Genomic DNA, 23,761 nt, shown 5'->3' with positions numbered 1-23,761 from the left:
GCCAGGAAGGGGAAGTGAAGGTCAAAGTTCTGAGTCGGCTTGGGCAAACTCATGTGAATTGGATTCACACCAAGCCTAGGCTCATCTATACTCACAAGGAGTTGGACATCAATGGGGCACTGGTTTCTAATACAAAATGGTAACCATTTTCAACAAAACATAATAGAGATCTTTATTTTACTTGAAATACTATTCTACCACACGCTACTGAGAGATTATGTATGTTCTACAGCCACCATCTACATTTAATGATCCAACTATTTAAGTATTAGCCTAAAAGGTGCCCATACACTGGCCAAATTTCAGCCGGTTTTTAATGTACCGGTCGAAATTCACACAGTGTGTGGGGCCCTCGGCTCCCTTTCAGCCGGCATACCTCAATCAGCTGATTGTAAGAGCCGGCTGAAAAATCTTCGTGCGACCAGAGCCGCCAGCCGATGAGCTGCCCGCTCTGATAGGGTATTCCGACAGATGCCACTGTCACCTGTCAGAATACAATGCAAACAGCGGCGATTCCTCGTTCAATTTTTTTTCATTCAGCCCGCGAGTTGAATGTCAAATAATTGACAGGTGTATGGCCAGCTTCAATGCACAGGAATCTCAAACATGCACTGTAATGGGGCACAACAAATGATATTGCTCACATTAGGGAAAATCTGCCACCTGCCTGGGGCTAGAAAGGATGGACCTATGCTTATACATCACTACGTTGTAGATTTTACTGCAACCTTTTCACTAGTTTTACTTTTTGTTAAAGTCATAGGGATACCATGGAACAGCATTACAACATCATTGCTGTATCCACCACCTTACAGATATTATCCTGCAACCTGATGCTCACAAAAATGCTGTGCATGTGTAATCAACTAGGATAACTTCTCAAATGAGTAATTTAAAATCAGCATTGAAGAATCCCCTCCTTTCACTGTCACTATTCTATTTTGTACTGAAAAAATTTTCAACAAAAACTTGTATGTTAAAAAAAAAAAAAAAAAAATGGGAAATCTAGAAACGTCAAAAGGGCTATGTCACTTGAGCTTGCTGCAGCTACAAATGTCTCATTCTATGGCGATTTACAGTTGGCTACAGCAAATGCCTGTGCAGGTATAAATAATGGCTGTAATGACATTGGGCTGCGAAACACATAGCAAAGAGATTCTTGTAGTGGTCACAAAATCACTTGTGTGAGATAGCCCTTACTTTTAAAGAGAATCTGTCCCAGACTATGCACACTAAAGTATTTACATAGCAGTTTTAAACAAGCCCTCAGGTCACCTTACTAGCTTGTGGAAAAATGTGTCTTCAAAGTTCACAACACAGGAACTAAAATCCTATTTTTCTCCAATTACTTTCTATTGCACCAGCATCTTGGCAGGCAGACAGACAGACCTGTAATGTAAAACACACAGCAGGTGTTTTTAGCTGTAAAAAAAACAAAATAACTAAAATCTCTACGGCCCGCTCACATCAGATGCAGTACTAATGCACAGACAAGACAATTTATGTGCAAGATAGGACATGCAGTCCTTGTTTCAGCAAAACATGTTGTGCTGAAACGCACTGCAGTAAAGGGAAATTCGTTTAGAATCACCTTTTTCATTTACAGTGCGATGCGCTGTAATGGTGGCAGCTGCCAGGGTGATCAGGCCCTTAGAGTCCCTGTGATGACCTTTGAGAATGAATTGCTTTTAGTCTGAAAGATCAGTGATAGCTTGTTTTAAAGCCCTATGACTGATTGTTAATATGTAATGTCCATAGTCCGGGCACAGGTGCACTTTAGGTTATATACCACCTGAAAAGTACAACAGCTAAATGCATGGTGTAAAACTTCAACACAATGATTAAGACCTGTCACCTTGTTTTAAAAGTTTGCCAAACCATGTCTGAACTGCTGTCCCAAAACCACAATGCTTGGCTTTAGAATTAACTCAACGTCTCGGGGTATTTCATGAAGTTGTAACATTTACATATTTTCTTAACCCCAACGTATTCCGAATTCAAACACTGCACGACAAGTAAAACTATGCTAAAATACTGTATATGGCCAATTCCTCAGCTGACAATCATTTAGTGCAGCCCTGTTCATACAGGGAACCTTGTGCACTAAGTGCAAGGGAGAAACAGAGCCGTTTATATTCCATAACTTGGGAATTGTACCTGTATGGGCGTCAATCCTGCAGTTACATCAACGATTGGTGGCGGGGGCTCTGGCTGATGATTTGGAGAACCATTACTATGAAAAACAAATTAATTAAAATGTGAAAAACCGTTAAGCAGGAAGTTTATAAAGCATGGGAATTGGCAATAGTCTCCCAAAAATGCACAATCACTGCAACATGTATACTTTTTATGACTATACAACCGGAAAGGGCAGAGAGCAGAGGAGATCACACCCCTTTCAAGATTTTCCAGGGTTTTCTACTGGCGTCTATAGACATGAGGACTGTAGTCCAATTTAGCAAGGACGATCTCAAAAGGCCAATTGTAGGTGCCATAGTGGTACAGTGCTAACCAATTCTATACGGATAAACAGGTTTAACATGAATTGAGGTGTAAAAGAAAAATAGACTGAGTGGCACCTGAATGATGAGAAATCTAAACATATAACATGACACCTGCTAATTGACTAGCAGGAGTTGCAGCATGCTACTGATTCAATTTAGGAGTTTTACATCTAGCCACTAACTTCTACTGATTGTTTTATAGAACGGCTTCAGCTTAAAAAGTATGTAAAGCCAAATTTAGAAGTTTTGGAAAAGTAGTGAATGGTTAAAAACCCAGTCTGGTTTTTACTTGCTCTCACTGGGGAGATATTCCTTTACTTCCTGTCCCAGATACAAAGAAGGATTTAAGAGAAGATCTCTCCAAAGAAAGGCAAGCTCTCACCAGAACATCTTCCCTCTGTTCCCATTTCTGAGACAATTCTGGGGCCTGGATCAATAAGCTTTGAAAAACCTGTTTAAAGGAGGTCAAATGCACTTATCAATGAATTCTAAATGATTCTCCGAAGCATTTCAATCTGAGGCAATTGACACAAGGCCAAAGCTTGTTGACACAGGCTCGAAGAATTTTGTATTGCTCATCACTTTGTGTAACAGAGACCAAGGCCACAAGGATAAATCCTCCTTGTCCTCACCTCTTGTATTGCCTTTTAATATAAAAATGATAACCATGATCTGTGGTATAATTGTTCTACGAGGACACGGACCATAGTAATAATAGTCACAAAGTAGCAGCAAACATACTTGCCTCACGTGATTTTACGCATGGCTATAGTAAAGAAAGAAAACCCAATACTGCCGCAAAAGTAGATTTGAAACCATAACTAAACCCAAGGCACCCTCAGAGCACCACTAAGATAGATGGATTTGATGACACAAAATAGGCGCATACAGAATTAAGTATAGAACATTTTAACCATGACAACCTCTGGTTTGGAAATTCTGGCTTTATACAGTCTGTAAATGAATGGAATTGCTGGTTGCAGGTAAATAATCTTTTCTGAGGCAGAAGATCAAAATGCACAATCAGAGGCATATTCTGCATACCAAACAATAGCACAGTAGGTTTTTGTTAGTTTGTTTTTTTTATAATAGGGCTAAGTGTGCGTTGACCCATGTATTCATTTAAATAGAAACACACAGGTGGAAATCCAGCCCTACAGCAATCCTCTTTACCAAGCTGGCATAGTAACTATTTTCCAACCACATGCACACAAGAGAACAACTTACCTTTCCCCAATGGTAAAACTACTGTGTGAACTATTAAATCCAGGAGAGGGGGCATTTGACACATAAGAGATCTCTGGCCATGGAGAGCACTGTAACAGAAAGTCAAAAACCAGTCAGACGTTTGCATGTTTCTCCTTGTCTGCACACAAATGTGCCCGATTTAGGTGAAGAGAAGGACCTGTGTTAATTTCACACATCTGACATTAGCAAAAACAGCATATCATCATCTACTGTCTCCAACATATTACAGCCAAACCATGGAAGACAACTGGCAGGTCAGTCCCGCCATTTGGCCACAAATTGCCTGCTGTATGGCCCACTTAATTATACAAGTTTCTAGCATGTGTATGAAGACATTTATTGGCATGGAAAAGTTAATAAAGGGTGCTTTCACAACACTATTTGCCAAGCATTCTGGGATTTTCAATAAGACAGGCTTGGAGAACCTGTTTACTTGTAAGGGTAACAGGCTCTTCTGACCATGCACAAAGCAAGGGCGGTGACTGACAGCTGTGTGTGTTCTGAATAGCAAGAGAACACATTACACACTTTTCACAGCATAATAAAGATAGTCACCAGCTGAACCCTTTTCTGACCGATGACGGGATTATCCCGTCTTGATCGTTCAGTTCATTAATGACCGGCAACTGGATAGTCCAGTCATATGGTACAATGAGCACTGGTCCGTTGAGGGATCAGCACTCTTAGTTACTGCCGCGATGGGTCCAAGACAGACCCTCAACAGAAGATTAGGTGGTCACAGCGATAGCTGTAGTTACAGAGCCGTGACAGCAACAGAGGTGGCAGACGCTCACTGTGTTTTGTAAGCTGCTAGCCGGCTGTATGTTACAAACTGATACAAAGTATATGAGGAGAATACTTTATTCTCCTCAGAGATACGAGGTATCAAACCCCCTGTAAATAAAATAAAAAAAACCCACAGTGCACCCCCTAGTACATTTAATAAAAAAATAAGAAAATATAGTGATGAGGAAGCTAGGAAAGATAGGAGACAAAACATACCACATTATAAAATTGTTCCAAGCTAAAATTGTATTTCCCTCCTTGTATTTTGTTACCTATAATTCCCAAAATAAATGGAAATTCCAAACATATATGATATACTGTACCCTATAAACCAGGACAAAAAAAATAATGTATTATGAATTTTTTTCCGTTACCTACACTAGTTATGTACACATTAGTATTGCCACAATTGAAAAATTTGTTGTTTTTTTTTAAAAAACCACGAAAAAAATTTATATATGCATTTGTCACATCAAATTAAAGGCCATTTTGTCATTGAAAAAAGGGTATACAATATGTGTAGGTGCAATGAATGAGGGAGATAAAAATTATGGTTAAGCAAACGCATAGCAAAAATGGAAAAATTGCTCCGGTCCCAAGGAACGAAAACATTTCTGAAGCAGTGTCCCTAAGGGGTTAAACTGCAGGTAACAGCACAAAGTGTTTTACATGCTTTGCTGCAGTATTTTTAAAGGCACTTATATTAGTTCTCTAGGTTGCCACTGAAAATAAATGGCAAATCAAGGCATTCCACTTTGTGCATTGCAGTAACTAGTGTTTTACTGGCCAGCATGTTGAAGGTTTAAGTTTGGCCCCAACGCTACTAAACGCCACACTAGGAGATCGTGAAATAACCTGGAGTTGGCTATCAAAGTATCGTTTTGTATAAGAGTACATCCCTGTGCTATGTTTTCCCTGCAAAGGAAATGCAATTTAACAGCTGTATTTATTTTAACCCTGACAAAGATGTGATTGGGATGTGTGAACAACATATCACATCCCCAGCATTTCAGAGCCTAGACCTAAACATGATTACCTCGGTAAGGATAGTCGTTTCATACGATGGCTGATATTTTTCTTTCTCTTGAGGGGTTCTCTTTTCCATCTTTTCTCTGTCGGTTTTCTGTTTTCGATCTGCTCCTTTTGGCTAATGTTTAGAAGGCAGGAAAGCAAAAGGAATAGTTACATGACAGTGAAAAATTTAACACTCAAGCAAGGATTGTGTGCAATATAAAATGAGGACTCAAAATAAATCATGCTAATTACCTTTATGTAAAAAAGCCAATAGTGCTAAACTGCTATTCACTAACATGACTGAAGAAGTTTCCAAGTTGTACAAAATCGGAAATAGTTAGCAGTATAGCTGCATTTGCTGTGAAGAGGAACATAACGCATGGTTTTATGTTGTCAGATATTTTAGGCACATGGGAACTGACCAGACAGCTTACAATGCCTTTCAAAGGAAAACCAGAAGGAAAAGGAACTGAGCTGTGTGTAGCATAGCAGTCTCCCAAATACCAGAGCGAGCATCTAAATTATCTTCACTTTTCACAAGCTCCTGAATCATTAAACATACCTATAAATGCTTTTTACCTTCCCAATAAATGCCTTTTAACTGCAGGTAATAATGCAGGTATACTAGTTTTTTTATGTTTATGGAGTGTTTTTAAAAGCTCCCTGTTTATTTTGTAAGGCACTTATTACCTTCCGTTTTTAGGTTTCCAAGTAGGTAAATGGTTACCGGGAACTGCAGTGAAAACAGTTGCTAAACAGGTTTACAACTTAAAGCAGTGTCATGATCTTTAAAGCAACATTAACACACATGGTTTAAATTAATAAATTCTGGCATGCTTAATAAATTCCTCACGTAACTAACACTGTTCTTGAGCCAAGGTCAGGAAGGGCCCCAGGAAAAGGAATCTTTTGGGCTTACACTTAAACTACAAAATCTGTTTGTTATTAAAGCGACCAGCAGTGACAGAACAGAAAACTCCACAATGCCGACCTATCTGCGTAGCACCTGTGCCTGCTCCACCACAAGAGAAAAAGAAGCAATGGTAGATAAAAGGGAACCCTATATGAGGAAACAGCAGGTAGCAAGAGGCAGTCCCAATAATAAAGTTAAAATTAAAAAGTACAACTATGTAAGGTGACTGACCTACTGATTGATACATTTATTATAAAAAGATTTCTCTGTCCACAGACCACATATTAAATGGCTGCTATAAAAATGCTTCTTCCAGGTACATACTGTACCTACATACTGTACATACTGCCTTTTTATATGGCCCAGAATGCTGCTGCCCCAGTCTGAATTCTTTCCAAGGTACACCATCAGATAGGACAGGCTGTTCTCCCCTGCATGCAGATATACTTTGTGTTCTACATTTTTAAGCAGCACAACACATGTCAACATAGCACATAGCAATGAACTGGGATGCATAGACTAGAATTAAATGTCATTTTTTGACATTTCAAAAAAGTAAACAGTGTGACGTGTTTCTAACAAAGCATCACACTACCCCTCACAATGCACACCAGCATAAACATGTAATAAACTGCAGGGCTAAACAAATCCCAGGAGTCAGTTAGCCAATGTTCCTTACAAATTACAGCTGGAACACAACATTTGGGGTTTTCTCCAGTTATTGGCAATGGAACTGGCACCTAAAAAAAGAAAAAAAAAACAAATTCTAGCTGGATTCTGGATTGAATAGACTGACTCCTCAATTCCATATTAATGTGTCCACCCTTGGCATAATGCATATGGGCTGCTGTAAACGAGCCCTCTATACTGGTATCCTATGCAAATCAAGGGTCACCCCTCTGACCTTGATCTGCACATGAATCAAACACATACATGTGTGAAGGGAGTCCAGGCATCTCACAGGCTACTGCCCATGTACAGGTCCAGAAATTTTACAGACGCATTCTTATAAACACAATCCCACGGGTCCAGACATTTTACTGTTGCATGTCTTGGCATATAATGTTAATAAAAAAAAACAATTACTAATAAAATCTAAATAGTATATAACAATAACAAGCCATACATACATTTCACCTCCTCCATGCCTCACACTCAACCCCCCCCCGCCAACATCCACGATCGGCGCGGTGAGAAGAAAAAGTAAGCAGGCATGGGGAGGATGACAGCCACCGACAGACAGGCCCTATCTCAGAAGCAAGTTGCTGGAAGACTGCTCAGGTAAGCCTGCACTTTCCCACACATGGCGTTCTATAATGTATTGCTGGGATTTGTATTGCTCTATAGCCGATGTTACATTGTGTTGTATACACTGTATGTATAAATGTATTGCTGGAATTTGTTGTATTCCTATATAGCTGGTGTTACTCTGCATTGCGCTGTATGGAGGACTACAAATCCCAGCAATAATACATTATACAGCGGAATACCACCAGCTATAGAGGAGTACAACAAATCCCAGCAATACATTATAGAGCGCAATGCAGAATACCACAAGCTATAGAGGGATACAACAAATCCCAACCATAATACATTATACAGCGCAATGCAGATTGCACTATTGCTGGGATTTGTTGTATTTATCCATAGCGGATGGTATTCTCCATTGTGCTGTATAATGTATTATTGCTGGGTTTTGTAGTCCTCTATAGCCGATGCCATTCTGCATTGATTCCTGTATAATTTTACACTTTCCATTTCACTATATTGCACACCACTTTTTTTTTTTTTTAAACTTCCACCGCTCCAAGCTTGCTCCTGTGATGGACTACAATCTCAATACAAACTAGAAGTCCATCACTGGAGCCATTTTTTAAAAAAAAATCCCGATTAACCGGTTAATCGAACTTAATAATCAGCTAACTAATCGATTTTGAAAATAATCGTTAGCTGTTGCTCTAGATATTAAAGTCAAAAGGGTTTTTAAAGTAATTTAAAATGCTGAATAAATCACTTACAATGAAAGCTGCTCTTTGATGTTTAAAAGTTTTAGCTTCCTGCAGGATCAGCTGTTCCCCTGAGCACTGACCACTTTTTTTAGGGGGACTCCTTTCCCTTGCAGATTTGTATGGAGCCATCCTTACAAGTGCTAATAAGCTGTGTATGCCTCCTCAAACACACAGGCAGAGCAAGCTACTCCTCTGCTCCAATCTAGATGTTCAGCTGCTGGAGACTGTTCTTGTACTCAACAGGAAGTTCAGAAAACCAGCTGAGAGAGTTGGAGGCAGCTATTCGGAAACATGATATTCAAGTTCTTTTGCAAAAAATAAATGAAATATTTTGCTGGGCAGTGTATATTTGTTTGATCTGTAGTCATTTTTTTAATTGAACATTTAATACTAATTTAAGGAAAAAAAATGCTAGTAGGAAGGCTTTTGATTGCAGAAGAGACATACTCCCTGGAATTGTTAGAGTGTCGTAGACACATATACATTTTAGCATCTGTCTGTGCAACACATGTTGCAGCTAGCGACAGATTCACATACCTGTCAGGAACATGTACATTAACCTGTCCCCATGGATTCATAAATCGAAGCCGGCGAGGAGGCTGGAATGACCATGCTTGATACTCTGTCCTCAGTGCAGCTCTATAACGCTGAGCCTGACTAAATCACAGACTCAGCATTATTGAGCTTCCTGCCCACTGCAGCTTTTACACAAAAGCAACATCTGAGGTGTAGTGCTGCTGGGTGGGTAGGGGCTGGCAGGAAAGTCGAGACACTAGATCCCCCGTCAGGTCTGTCTCCCTAGTGACTCAAAAGCGGCTGTGGGTGGGTTCCAAAGGCCCATAGAGCCGTCGTGTTTGGGTAATGAGGTCAGCCAGCATCCCTGGCTACTTTGATTACATTTAGTTGCCAGCTGGGGAATCTCCCGGCTGGCGTCATAGCTTTCTGCTGAGGACTAGGAAACACACACTCATAACAGCTTCCCAGCACACAGATACCCCACACTGCACTGGTGTCTCGCTGTGCGCCACTCAGAGTTGGTCCTAATTACCTCCAGTTTCCTAAATCTGTAAACTGGCAGTAGTTAGAGTCTGCTGCACATGTTGGAACTAGAACCAAAACTATCGCAAGGCTTTTATGAATTGTACCCAGGTTGTTGTAAAGGGACCCTAACATCAGAAAAGTGTTGCACATCTGAAAAAAAAAAAGTGTTGCAACTGATTTAGTGAATTCCTCCCACCAGGTCCCTTCCACAATATAAGTTTCTCACCTTCCTGTTTGCAAACTTTTTTTTAGAATGTACACTGAGCTGCACAGGTGCAACTCAGTGTGCAATTGTGGCCTACCTAGGGGCCTGGATGAATCAACTCCTGTGTGAAGCAATTGGGTCCTACAGGGTGAGCCAATAAAGAAGGTGGTGAAACTTGAAAGACATCCAGGTGAAGAAGTTGGTGTCAGTGAGCGAGCTCATGGACATTGCATCACTGGAAGAAGTGATAGGAGGGGGGAAGAGTATAGCGGACTATTTCTGCTTTAAGAAGGAACTGCTATATGGTGCCCAAAAGCTGCCAATATGACCTGTACGGGACATTATAGATAGTTCAAGGATGAATGCAATTTGTTAAAGGGAACCTATCCCAAACTTAGGAAATAAAAACATGAGCATTTGATGAAAAAACAGCTTAAGCAGAGGATACCTGGTGATACAAAACTGACCCCTTTACCTAATTTAAATAAGTGTGCTTTTTAAAAAAGCAGGAAATAACTCCACAGAAGTAAAGTTTATGCATGGTATATAGAGAAGGAGCCACCCATTAATAGCATGCAACTTTCATGCACAGCAGGCAGATAGGTAGGTAGGGGGGAGATGAACAGTTCCCATTACAGATGCCAGTACAGTGCCTTTGTTCCACACACTTGACAGAAAAGAGTCAATTTACTGCAGTTGAAGGCTGGAGAAATGCCATTTATATTCAAATGAAGACAAAACACCCAAGGCCAAAAGCTGAAGTCTGGCAAGAATGGAGTGATTCTGTAGAATAGTTGACAAACCAGTTGTAATCACATAGGAAGGAGAATTTCCTAGATTTAGCCATTATGAGTTGCTGGCGTGAAGCATGGGTATCCAAGCCAATAAACGTGATTAGAAGCCGAGGAATTCCCGGCCTAGTTGAATCTCAACTTGTCTGCAGGTAACTATTAGAGCTAATGCAATATTAACGTTTAAAGGAGAACTATGGGGTAAGTGTTTTTCCCCATAGTTCTCTTTAGGGTCACGGGAGGACATATTACTAGCATCCTCTCGTGACCCAAAGCTCAGTATATCGCAGGCAATACTGATGGCGCTGCAGCCAGGACGGATCCCGACAATACGGGCGAGATCCACCCAGCTGTGCGAGTGACAGCTGGCTCTTCCTATCTAGAGGCAGAGCCAGCTGTGCCCGCCCCCTCCGCCGTTCGTTCCTCCACCCAGCACTGGAGGATCGGAGGGGGGGAATGCCTGCGGTTACTGACAGTCCCTGCTCATTGCAGAGACGATCGTGAAGTGAGCAGATCGCTGCATGTTTCTGCTCACTTCCCGATCAATAGAGCCGACATGTGACAGCTTATTTGTCAGCTTGGCTCTAACTATGAGGATGAGTGGAAATCACTCACTTCATAGCTCTCCTTTAAAGCTCTCTTTTTCTCTCCTGCTTTTGTCACCCATGTTAACGTGTGCCTTTCACAGACAAAACCATTTGTAAAATGAGATGAGATTTAAATCTCTTAACATTACAAAGCAAATGTCCGAACTATCCATGGATCCTAAGCTGATGGACTGAGTTCATAGCTTTTAGAAATACCTTGACAAGTGACAAAACCCTCGGGGGATAATTGGCAGGTAGAATAAGGTCAACCTATTGGTAACGCACATATGACTCACAAGTAATAGTGTTAAAGAGACCCTGTCACCACCTTCAAAAACTGCAGGTAGAAACACAGAATATTCAAGTATTTTAGAAGCGTACATGCAGCGTTTTTGCTTTCTATAAACAATTTAAGAGACTTAAAAATTGTGCCTACAAATTTGCTAGAAAATGTAACTACTCGAAAAGTGTCAATTCCTTAATGCAGCCCACTCACTCCTTGCACATCATAGCCTCCTTCTCTTCTGGAAGTGCCCAATACCTTTCTCCTCCTACTCTCCTCTAATCCACCTACATAACCTTTTATGTAGCTGCCAGTGGAGGAGTGAAGTGGAATTGAAGAGGGTTGCGTGAGTGACAGCTCCAAGTCTGCCAACATCACAGCTAGGAAGGTGTTCAGCAGCAGGCCCAGGGCTTTTGGATGTCTACACAAGGGATGTTTTTACAGGTAAATAACATTCCTGAAATACACTAAATTCACATAAAATCTACTGGGAATATCATTTTTGAAATGAATGGTCTGGCAACAGGGTCTCGATAATGTGTGTGGACACGTGGCCAAAATAACCTGTAAACACAAAAGCATCTGTTTTCAGTGTGCACGGACCAGCTCAATGCCTCCCACCTGTTTATCGAACAGCGCTATATACAATCCATAAAATCATATTCAAAGTGAAATAGTAGTAGAATCCTTGTCAATGAACATGTGATAAAACAATGGTAGCAATACAAATGATATAGCCCTAAAAATTCTCAGGAACAGAAGATATTAGTAAAATACTGAAAAGTAAAAGGAGAACATTCTTCAGCAAAACTTTACACAACACTGGCCTAGTTTGGTTTTCAGAATGTGAAACAACTGTGCAACAAACTGAAAATGTATACAGGTTTACCGTTTTCATTCTTAAAGACAGACCCAAACAATGCAGATTTAAAATGCTGCTAATTTTAAAAAAAACAAAACAAAAACAACTTACCTTGAAGACTTTAATCTGACAGCTGGCGGAATGCAGGTGCTCTGTGTACTCTCCATTATCATTCTCTTTGAAGGTATCTATTTGGATTCGGAAGGGTACACCCTTCTCACCCCCATGCTTCCTCATGGTAAATTCTGTACTAATACAGTGTACCTACAGAAAAAGAAAGACAAATAATCTCCAATCTAATAGAAAACCAGGATTCTGTTCACATTCACCAAATTCAGCTTCTCTAAAACAGTTAATAAATGGTGTAGTTATTTTTAAAGATTATGCACCCAAAATGTTGGCAAATAAACTTTTAATTTCAGTGCGTTAAAAAGAAATACCAAAAGCAGTACCTTTTACAGAAAGCAGCTTTATATGTACCCGTCTCTGTTGCCCAGTTTGCAAAAACTTCCCGGTGCCAATCCTATTCCCCACTTTGAGATGTGTTGTATAGCGTGTCCCGCACTGGTCGCTGTGGTAATTCCCGATGATCCCTGCATTACTACTGTGTACTGCAATAACTATGGATCAGCAGGAGGAACTAAAAGACACCAGCGGGGGGACCCGCTATTAGAGAAGTCCAAAAAGTAGAATAGGATCGGAACTGGGGGCTCTGCTTACAAAGCAAAGATTTGTCAAATATAAAGAATTTTTCTTTACAGAGTACTGCTTCTGTCATGTTTCTTACCGCTTAACAGGGTCTCTTCAAACGGAGCTCAGAGTGGGAGTTCCGAGTGGAATATGAAACCAAATCAAGACCTACTGCCCTAGGTCTGTAAGCAGAGACCTACTGTGGCCATGGCATATATTGATTTTATATATTGACATGAAAAAGTCATACAAGCTAGGGTTTAACCCTTGAGTGGTTCCGTGCATACATAGTTGGCTAAAAATACAGCGTATGTGTGCAAATGGGGTTAATTTGTAACAGGGACCAGTCATTAATGGTGTACAGCTCTGTACTAGCAGCTTAATATCTACCGTCCTGAGGTAAGAAGTGCATTTTTGAAATCTTCAAATACATTAAGGGCACAAATAAGGTTTGGAGGGGTTGTTGTTTCAATGTGAAGCATGGATCAGGAACATTGGGACAAGACCTCAAGCTACCAAGAGGAACGTCCAAAATGAACCTTAGAAAGTGGTATTTTCCAATAAATTGTTGATGCCTGGAATAGATTTGCAGCACAGGTAGTGAGCAATATTCAATACGTGAATTTAAACACGCATCTATAAAAATCAGACAAAGGGTTAAAAAGGAGGGGAAAATATATATTTTTTTTTCACCACAGATATGAAAGCATCTAACCCCGTGTAAGGATCTGTCCACACATTTGTGTCCGGTAATCTTATTTTGTGCAGCAGTTATGGGATGCTCAATTGTGAATGTGCTGGTAGTGTAGTCAAATGATTATTCTTTTGCCACACCTTATGGCAGTGCCGACATGGTAAACACAAAAATTCATAAAACTACTCTTGCTGAATCCATTAGAAGCTTTCCTTTGCACAGGGACATGGAGCAGCCTGAATGCTACCTTACCTTGCCTATAGACTTGTTAGGAACTACCTCTCTGCACAAGCTAAAGAGTGAGGCAGCTGAGCTGAACAATCGGGGAATATGGAAACAGTCGTTTAGTGCATTATAACTGAATCTACTAGCTTTACAAACTTATCACTAGTGGAAGCATTTATAAAGAAGTGGTATGGCCTTGCAGAGACCATGCTGCAGCTGTGTTCTCTACAAGAATGAGCAAAAAAAGTCCTGGAAGGAGGAGAGCCTGCTTGCATGATCTGTACAAGTCTTATGTTACTTTATGATAAAGTCAGTGTTATGAAGAAAATGATCCGCACAACACTGTAACTTGTATATAATGAATTAGTCATAAAATGCCAGTGCAATATGGAGTAAACTTTGCAGGATTCAGTAGAGAGCAGTATCAATGGACCCCTTAGTACACATGAATATGGTCAGGAATGAAGATAAGGTAGTGTTCAATAAATGGCAAAGAGAACAGATAGCTGGGAGTCTTACTTGTATAAATACAGATGTCCTCTTTGAAGGATCCCAAAGAAATTCAACAGTATTAAGCTGTGTTGGATTTGCTCGTGGGTCAATTATACCCACAGACATTGGGATATCTAAGGTTAAAGACAAAAGAAGAGATACCTTATAATCCATTCATCAGGAACACACAGCACAATACTACTATTGTAAGGAAACTGGCGTCAATACATTGCATACATATCAAATTCATGAAGGTATTAGTGTTAAGATGTTACAGGCCAACTTTTCAATCTGGCAAAGTATTTAACAATTATATACAATTTTATCAAATGTACTTTGTATCCTGGGATAACACAAGTGGAAAAAATTCACGATTTTAAAACATTGAAATGTACACAATGGGCACATTTATACAGGTGCAGTGCTAAAATGCTGCTCGTTCGTTACTAAAACACTTCCATTATATTCCTTCTTTTTTTGTTTTGTTATAGCAACTGGCTTTTTTTTTTTATACAATAGAAGAAGATAGTTTCTACATGCTGAATATGAAGAAATATAGATATGTCTTCAGCACTTTCTACTTTGGGATGCCACTTTTTTTTAGACTTGATAAAATTGAACTTTGTATATTGGTAAAAGGAAGAGAAAAAAAAAAAATCAATCTCACTGGCCAGCTGATAGTCAATTTTTAACTTTAAGGCCAGAGTATACAATGAGCAGTGCCGACAATACTTCTTCACTCCCGAGTTTCTGAAAGGGAATTAGCCCCTTAACCCTGGTGCAAGCAGTGGGCTAGCTCTTGGGTAGTGTTATGCAAACATTCAACTTACCAATGGGTGGATGCTAGTCCAGAGAAGTGGGAAATCCCAGGCAGGGTGCATTTATACGTATACTCCCCTAACTAAAGTCCACACAAGCCTCCATGATCTAAAACTAAAATCAAATAAAAGGGCAATCGACTGGGATAAAAATTGCTCAATGCTGGGTATCCTCAAGCCAGTCCTGAACAATGATCTCTCTGCTGGCTATTTACTGTCTGCATTACTCCAATACAGGCATTTCAGCTTTTCACTGTAAACACATATTGGTTTAGTATGCTGCTACCCATAACCCAGCCAAAGGGGGTTTTTCATCCCGGTCCCGGCCCTCACTGGGCACTGAAGCAGAAAGGGAAGTCAGTTTTAACTCCTGATAGCGCTAGGAGAATCACTGGGGCTCAACAAACAGGTAGGAATCCTACCTACACCAATCTGCACTACAGAGGCAGTTTAGAGAAAAAGACTTCCCGGGCAGCATCACTACATGGAATCCCCTCTCAGCGTTCTGTGACGCGCTACCCAGCTTGACTGAGGAAACACAAAAGACTGAGGGACTGGAGGAGAGGCGGATCTTTTGAGTTTGGGTGACGTGTTTCCTGTGTTTGGGGGGAGGAGATGATGCTGTCCTGGAAGACGTTATGGGAAATTGGAGCTTTGTACATGACAAATAATACCTTTCAAGCGCACACTGCCCGTTCGGCATTGCGGTCATCGGAAGCCCGCCCCTCTGGGGGGTGCGGCTTGCGATCATCGCAAGTACGATCTGCCTGTCCAAGATAGGCAGATCGTACGTTTTTTTAACGTACGGTTGTAAGGTGTGTGCCCAGCATTACACTGGCATTTACAGGAGGATTTGGACTCAAGCAAACAAAACAAAAAGGGGTCTGGTATAACCTCTGCCATCCCCAGGATGCCTCAGTTTTGTAGAAAAGTAGCACTATGAGTAAAGTCAAAAAAACACAGAGGGGTGAGACCGTTGTCCCTTATTCAGAAGGTTGACAATTTAATACGAAATTCAGGAGTTAGTCTTTTCAATTTTTTTTATTTTTTTTTAGAAGCCAGCTTCACTGACAGAGAAAACCTCAAAACGAAGCCCAGCTGTAATTTTTAAGGCTCCTGGGATATGTTTAGCACTGTGCCCTGGTACAATTAAAAGAATGCGTGAGCCAGAAGAGCAGGTAGCGGCCTTGTGAATCCAGGAAACACTTGTCTGATGCTAAAAAGGCCAAGAGACACCAACCGTCTGTCTGAGCCACAGAAAAATGGTAGCGCAAAGAGCTTATTCACTTTACGGGGGGGGAGTGTCAGCCTTTTGAATAGAAGCAGTGGCTAAGAGGAAAACCAACATAGCACATACTTCACTCAGGCAGTGAAGGGAAGTTTCCTTCTGATGCACTAAAGCTGAACAGAGATTGAAAAACAATGCCCTGGTTAAAGTGAATGGCTGAAACCACCTTAGAAAAAGGAGGCTCTAGGCCTCACTGCCACCTTTAGCTTGTGTAAGATCAGAGAGGGTTCTCTACAGGAAAAATGTGACAGCCCAGTCACATGTCTCGCAAAGGTGACAGCAACAAGGAAAGCAATATGAAAGTGGAAAGGTGAATACCCCTGATGATTTCAAAGGGCGCTTTTTTAAGTGGCAACAGAACCGCATTCAAAACTGATGGGAGTCATGCGTGATTGCACCGAAGGATTCACGAGAGAAACCATGTACAAAAATGTTAAGCAATGAATAGGAGGTAAGTGGTCTTGCAATCCAGTTTCCAAGAGCCGAGCTTTGCTCTTTGATGGTTCTCGGACCCTAAAGCTGATCAAAGTCTGATTGCAGAATGGTCAGGCTATTCCCAGAGTAATTACTGGGGTAAAAATGTCTTTCCTCGCACCTGGGAGAATATGCCTTCCATGTGCAATGGTAGATCCACTGAAATGCCCTCCATCTCAACACTGCGAAGCAGACAAGGAAGGAGTTTTAGAGAAGCAAAGCCATAGATCAGGCAGTGATAATTCCATGGAGCCACCACAAGATCTTTGCACCTGAAAAAAAACCTGGGAAATTTGTTGTTCGACCTGGAAGGCCACATCTGCACCTGGTGTCCCCCACCAATCACTGCCGGCTGAGGTAGCGTGCCTGGCAATTGTCCATACCTGGAATGTCAACAGTGGACAAGGATGGAACGTAAAGTTCTTCCCAGGCCACAATCATTTCTACCGCTTTTGCTGCAGCAAGACTTCTGGTTCCTCCATTGATGGTTGATAAAATGGAAAGCTGCTCAAAAATTCTGACAGGTTTTTCCTTTTTTTTTTATAGTAGAGATGCGGGGGTCTGAGAAGTCTGGTTTACGGACCGCTACACCGGCTGGCAGGATCCTCAGACATGTAAGTGCAGGGGGGCCTGGGTGAGGTGGCAGGGTGCTGTGGGTATGTTCACTTTTTCACATTTTGAACAATACAATATCCACAAATAGTGGCTACAGTTTTCCTGTCACTTTCTTTAACAAACACACGGCATGCAGGTTCATACAAATGCAAGTCTACTCATTTTATTACCAATGTCAAGTATTCTGTCCCCAGGCCTGTTCCACCTCCAGCCTTCCAGCTGCTGATGCTCTGTGTACTGCAGTCGCCGGTCATGGAACACCACCCGAAAGATGCTCTGCAGGAAGAAAAACAATCAATCCAGATTAAAACTGCAACAACATATTTTCTATGCTAAATTCCCAATGGAAGTACCAAAGTCATTCAAGTTGGTTCTCAGCTCAATCTGTTCCCCTTTCTGAGACCACCTGCTCTGTGTATATATCTGCTTACATTAGAGAAGTAGTCATTGTTGGGAGGAGGCAGCAAGGTGAGATGAGCTGCTGAGAGAATGACTTGAATTACTTTTGTGCTTCTGTTATGAAATATAATTCCCGAAAAGTCCTTGCATAAAGAGTTGAGCTATTATCACGCAACATACAAATTTATAACTGCCATTTTATTCTATATGGTCTGTACTTTCAGGTAATAAATAACCGAGGTTTAAGTAATTTTCAGGCCTAAAATGTGGATTATAACGTGTAAAAAAAAAAGCAAAAACATTACCATGGCAGTGAAAGGGTTAAACCTACCTTAACTAATTTGCCATTTAATTCCGGTAGTTCTCCTAGTTTTCTATTGTCCAGCATCCTGATTTCATAGGACTGACCTGTGGAAAGCAGAAATAAATGTTTGTATTAAACATTTTGGCAGATGACGAATAAATGAAAGAGACCACATCCTACAGTGTAAAGATTGCACTTCAGTATGACTTCTAAAGACAGGCGGTGTTACATAATGCAAGATTCCAGCTTCTACTCTCCCATGTTAAGTGGAAGGAAAATACAGTTAGAGATGAAACTTCTAAAAATTAATTTAATTGCAAGACAGGGGAGCACTCCAAGGGTACAAGAGTAACATGTTTTCAATGCATCTGTAAATGGCACAATTAGGTGACATTTTTTGCTTGATATATTTATGTATCATTCTAGAAAGAAGAAGTGAACTAAAGTACACTAGAGGTGGTGAAAGTTTACAATAGTCCTGAAACTTTCTGTTCTTGCACAATATATGTGTGAATAGCTGAGCACTCCATGGGGGCAGAGAGGTATTAATTCACATACAATGGAATTCATGCTTACACACCATGCATCTAAGAAAGAATGTGCCAGTTCTGCGCTGTGATAAAGAACATTTCAGAAATATCTAGCATATAGGCAGAAAAGACTGACCCTGCCAAGGAGTAAATGCAATAATCCATTATTGAATGTAGAATGTATTCGTACCAAGCACACTTATTTGTTATTACCAGACAAGATGAACTAACATTGTCTGAATGACTAAGAATAAAAGGTGGCCATACATGTTGAGATCTCTGATTGAAGATGACAGGCAGCGAGAAAGCCTCTAGTGATTACTCAGATTAATATACATTTTTTCCTCCTTTACCCAGATGATGCTACAATGCGACACACATTTGGGAAAAAGACTGTTTAGGCCTGATTCCCACCTTGCCGTTTTGCAGCGCGTTCCTACGCGCTGTAAAACGCTCAACATGTGAAAACCTATGATTGCCTATGGGCATGGTTCCCACCTGGGCGTTTTACATCGCGTAGGAACGAGCAGAAAAAACGCCCAACGTGGCAACTTTGTAGCATGAGTTTTTTTTAAAAAATTGTCATCAAGTTACATACCAATGATATAACACTATTTGCTGGTTTAGCTTTAAGCATCTGCGCATTTTTCCACACGTATTCGTTTGTGCGGAAACACGCAAAACAAAACCCCCATACATTTTAATCTACCCTGTTCACACCTGCATGTCATGCGCGCAGCACAAAACATGCATCGCACAAAAAGGTACAAGTGTGATATTCTGGGCGACTTCCACGTGTTCCGGCTATAGTAGTAGCCACAAACTGAGCGTATGTTAAAATATGAGCGGTTTTACGTGTGGGAAAACTGCGCTGAAATCAAAATGTGATGTGTGAACAGAGCCTTACTTGCTCCTGGATCTCCCTATTCACTGCACAGGGTTGATTATCCCAATGTAATGTCCGGTGAGCCGGCTGGAGGTAGACAGGTGACATAGGCTACACGGCTGTATGTAAAATACAAGATTTCATGCACAGAATCACATGTTCTTTGCAAATTATAAAGATTTATGTATTTAAACTGTTTAAAGGCCCATTTCCACTTTATACGGTGACTGACATTTTCAGCAGTGTTTAGGCAATGGAGCATGGTCCAGTGATCACTGTGACCAAGGTTTGACCTTTGTAAAAGCTGGAGAGCAAGTACACACCCCAAATAATCCATCAAATTTGGATTGGCTCCCTGTGGTATTAAAGCCTAGCTTTATCAGAGCAAGATTGGTCTGCCGATAGTGAACGTTTAAATGGGTTTTAACTATATTCAGATTATTCCAGATTATAAATAGCTGAAAGATAAATATGCACTAGTAAGCAGCATCATATAGGAGTTTTTAAAATAATGCAGCTTTAGGGTATTTTAAAAGGGACTCAAAGTGCTAATATAAACCGAACTCCTGGTTAATAAACCACACTCACTTTGTGTATGGCTGTCCTGGAACCAGTATTCTGGATGAAAGTTCAGACTTTACTGACTGCATGCTTGTTCCAGATCAGTAACTTGTTGGGTAGTGAACCAGGTTCAATGGCCCACAGAGCCTGTACTTTTCATAATAAGGAAGCAACAGATGCTTCCATATGTTGCTTAAACCACAGCACTTTAAATGTATAGTAACCTCTACAAATCTTGGAATAGACAAGCACCACATCTACCTATCCATCTCTCCAGTACAAGTGCTCTTCTATTGGCAGCTGATGAGCAATTAAACGCAAACTGTAAGGCCCTGAATTAGACTCACTGAAATTCAGATCTGACCGTGCCTTGTAGTGAGTGGCGAACTGCTGCCTAACTGTAAGGAAACTGAAAATATGATATAATCGGAGGATGATTTAGTACACTACAAATGCCAAGTGGTGGTCAATCCCCCATCAAGCCTCAAAACTTAGCTCCATGTCTCTCCATATCTTCCTTCTTGCCACTTCCTCCTACATTCGGTCTATTACACCCACCTAATCTATTTTGCGGGAGTAGGGAGCGATCACTGCTGTGCTAGCTCTGCTTAGTACCCTGATGGTGCAGAGTCTTCAGGTTCGTGCAGAACAGCAAAGGAGGGAAGGGCAGAACTGCACTGAACACCGGCAAGCGGAAAAGGCATCAACAGAAGCCCACTTTATGGCCCAGGGGCAGACGACTGTTTCAGGGAGTGGATGTGGCCAGAGAGGCATTGGTAAGGAGCGGAGAGGATGAGTTGAGTGGGAAGATGCAATGCTGTGGTGGGGGTGCAGTTGTGGACAGATGCAGGAACAGAGTAAGTAAGGAGTTGGAATGTGGAGGTGGCTAGTCTTGTGCTGGAATATGTTAACTTTCTCTCAGCTTAAAAGAGATAAATGGGGTAACCCTTTTATCCCATAGTTCTCTTTAGTCACGGGAGGACATATACTAACCTCCTCCTGTGACCCAAAAACTCAGTATATAGCGTGCTATTGCCTGCTATATACCGAGAGTGCCGCAGCCGGGACGGATCCCGACAATACTGTCGAGAGCCACCCAGCTGCATGAGTGGCAGCTGGCTCTGCCTATCTAGAGGCAGAGCCAGCTGTGCCCACCCCGTCCGGCATCCCTTCCTCCAGTCAGCGATGTAGGATCGGAGAAGGGAGGGGGGAATCCTCTCTAAAGGGAGATGATTGGGAAGTGAGCGAGCGGTAGTATGTTTGCTCACTTCCTGATTTATAGAGTCGACGTATGACAGTTTTAACGTAACACGTCAGCTCTAACTATGAGGATGAGTGTAAATCACTTACCTCATAGTTCTCCTTTAATCATTGAAGAGTAAATGTTGGGGACTTTGAAAGCTGCAGAGGCTGACACACACAAAGAGTCTATATCCCCCAGTGGCAAAGCGGAAGCAATACTTAGCTGTTATACTACGTAGGATAGGATCTCCATGTAGTCAGATCTTGTAAAACATTACAAGAGGTTGTCTACATAAGACATGAAAGTTACAGGCAGTACAAAACAGATGCAAAGCTCAAATCAAGCTTATGTAAAAAGACCAGTGTCAAGTGAGTAAATAAAATTGTGCTCATATCAAGTTGGTTGCTTAAGTTTTATCAAGAGAGATCTTTGAATGTCTACTGTCCAACCCAGGAGATAAGACTCTGAGCTGTGCGAGATTTGAATATATAGCCTCTAGGTCTCACCTTGATTAAGATAGGTGAGGGTCTCTTCATGTAGCTTCACAGCGGGGGAGGTAGCTGTACACAGCACATACTGAAAAGGTAGAATCTTATTTTCATTTTCGGGAGGCAGACTGGACTCTTCTTGCTTGAAGATAGGCAGGGCGAGAACATCGCTGTTTCAAAAACAAACAAAAAGGTAAGGGATAAAAGTCACAGCCCATACAGGCACAGAAGCATAATCACTGAAAAAGAATTTTAGGAGGTAAATCTCAATGTAATCTTCAGAATTTGCTTCTGAGGGTTTCATCAAAAGCGGACCCTGGTAGTAATGTTTGTATGGTGAGGAGATTAAACCAGATTAACAAAACAAATCCAGGCAACCAGTAGAATCACTGAGATGCTAAAGCTTTCTGGTAAATACTGCAAGTCAGAAAGTTCACTCCGTATATAGTTAAACCTGAAATATGTGTAACGCACGGCAGTCAAATGGAGCCATCTTCTCACATTGCCTTTGGGAGGGATTCCATCCGCTCTTAACATATTATTCCGTCTAGGAACTTTGACTCCTGAGCTAAAATCAGTTGGCAAAGAAGCTAGAGATTGTATTGTTTGATGTAAGTTACAGGGACACCATTTCTATAGTAAAGATTTCAAGGCAAGCTATAAGTGTGAAAAAAGGAATACTCTCTATCTACCCTGCTGCCCAACACTGCTCCAATTCCTGATAAAATCACCCGCACTTCAATAGGCTTGGTTCTTCAAAGCTCTCAATGGTTCGTCCTCTTGACCTCCACATCACTATAGGAGACAGTGTTGACATACAAGTCAGCAGGAGGAACCACAACAGAGGGGGACGCAGGAGATCAACCCTTCTAGACGGGGTCAGCTTCCCTGCAGACTTTGTATGGTCAATTCTCAGGAAAGAAATGGTGTCCAACAGCAGCATAGGTAAGTATTCTCTCTCTTCTTTTAGAGATATAGCTAGCCTTTAAAAACTTTACCACAGGAACGGGGTCATCACATTGCACAGTACAGAACAAAAAGTAGTATGTGCATCATGGATATGCAAGACGTAAACAGCCACCATCATGTACATTTATAATTATGACCAAACGTGTGCTTACTCTGGGTACAGGAGGGACCATAATTCCTGGAAAGCAATATATACATAGCAGAGTCATGCCTAAATTTTACTTAACTACTGCATTGCTTTCCTCCCACACCCAGGGCAGGATAACAATTTAGCAATCAGGTATCCCGAGTGTGCATTACACATTCTTCTAATGCAAGTTTTACAATGATTGTCAAAGTTCCATATGCTGACACAAACCCCCCCCATTCCAGTCATATACTATGGTCAATGCTCTAGCAGAGCAAGACTTCTGGGTATAGGGGGAACAATTGACCTCTCCCATGAGAAAGCGCTAATGCCCTTAGTAGCCAATCACCAGGCACAAACACTGTCACATGCTGGGGAATGGCATCATCCACTAAGGTAAGCTCTGACACCAGAGTGTATTCAAGGTGAACTCCTTTACCGGGAAGCAGCGAGGGAGCCTGGAAGGGCGAGTACCCCTTGTTGGGTGGGTTGGCCATCAGCACTCTCACTAAACACCAAATGGGCTGGTGACAACTGTCTACTTTTAAACCACTTAATGACCGTATCTGCAACCAATGCATTATATGCACAACACTCAAACCATTTGAGATATCCAGGTCAGTAAATAAAATTATTGGAAATAGTTGCATTGCCCATAAGATGTGATAGTAGTCAGTGCAGCGGACAAAGCTTTCAGAACTAGGAAAATGATTTA

At 41.3% G+C, this 23,761-nt stretch overlaps 1 protein-coding gene across 4 annotated transcripts in view; it reads right to left on the bottom strand.

Annotated features, from left to right (window-relative positions):
• The window catches only part of TFCP2 (transcription factor CP2), a 55,568-nt gene that overhangs the window by 16,572 nt on the left and 15,235 nt on the right, over nt 1–23,761 (bottom strand). For 2 of the 4 annotated variants that reach the window (XM_018562122.1, XM_018562121.1), the window contains exons 2-9: nt 21,969–22,120; nt 18,270–18,346; nt 17,710–17,815; nt 14,372–14,478; nt 12,355–12,507; nt 5,575–5,685; nt 3,732–3,820; nt 2,158–2,233 (exon numbers count right to left, since the gene is read on the bottom strand). In XM_018562122.1, coding sequence (XP_018417624.1) covers nt 2,158–2,233; nt 3,732–3,820; nt 5,575–5,685; nt 12,355–12,507; nt 14,372–14,478; nt 17,710–17,815; nt 18,270–18,346; nt 21,969–22,120 — 871 coding nt within the window. The remainder of the gene's footprint in view (nt 1–2,157; nt 2,234–3,731; nt 3,821–5,574; nt 5,686–12,354; nt 12,508–14,371; nt 14,479–17,709; nt 17,816–18,269; nt 18,347–21,968; nt 22,121–23,761) is intronic. The other 2 variants (XM_018562123.1, XM_018562124.1) reach the window with 2 other exon arrangements.

The sequence above is a fragment of the Nanorana parkeri genome, unplaced genomic scaffold, assembly GCF_000935625.1.
Source record: "Nanorana parkeri isolate BGI_ZX_2015 unplaced genomic scaffold, ASM93562v1 scaffold561, whole genome shotgun sequence".
Classification (NCBI taxonomy): Eukaryota; Metazoa; Chordata; class Amphibia; order Anura; family Dicroglossidae; genus Nanorana; species Nanorana parkeri.
The sequence above is the reverse complement of the archived record's forward strand: the minus strand, read 5'-3'. Positions and strand labels throughout refer to the sequence as shown.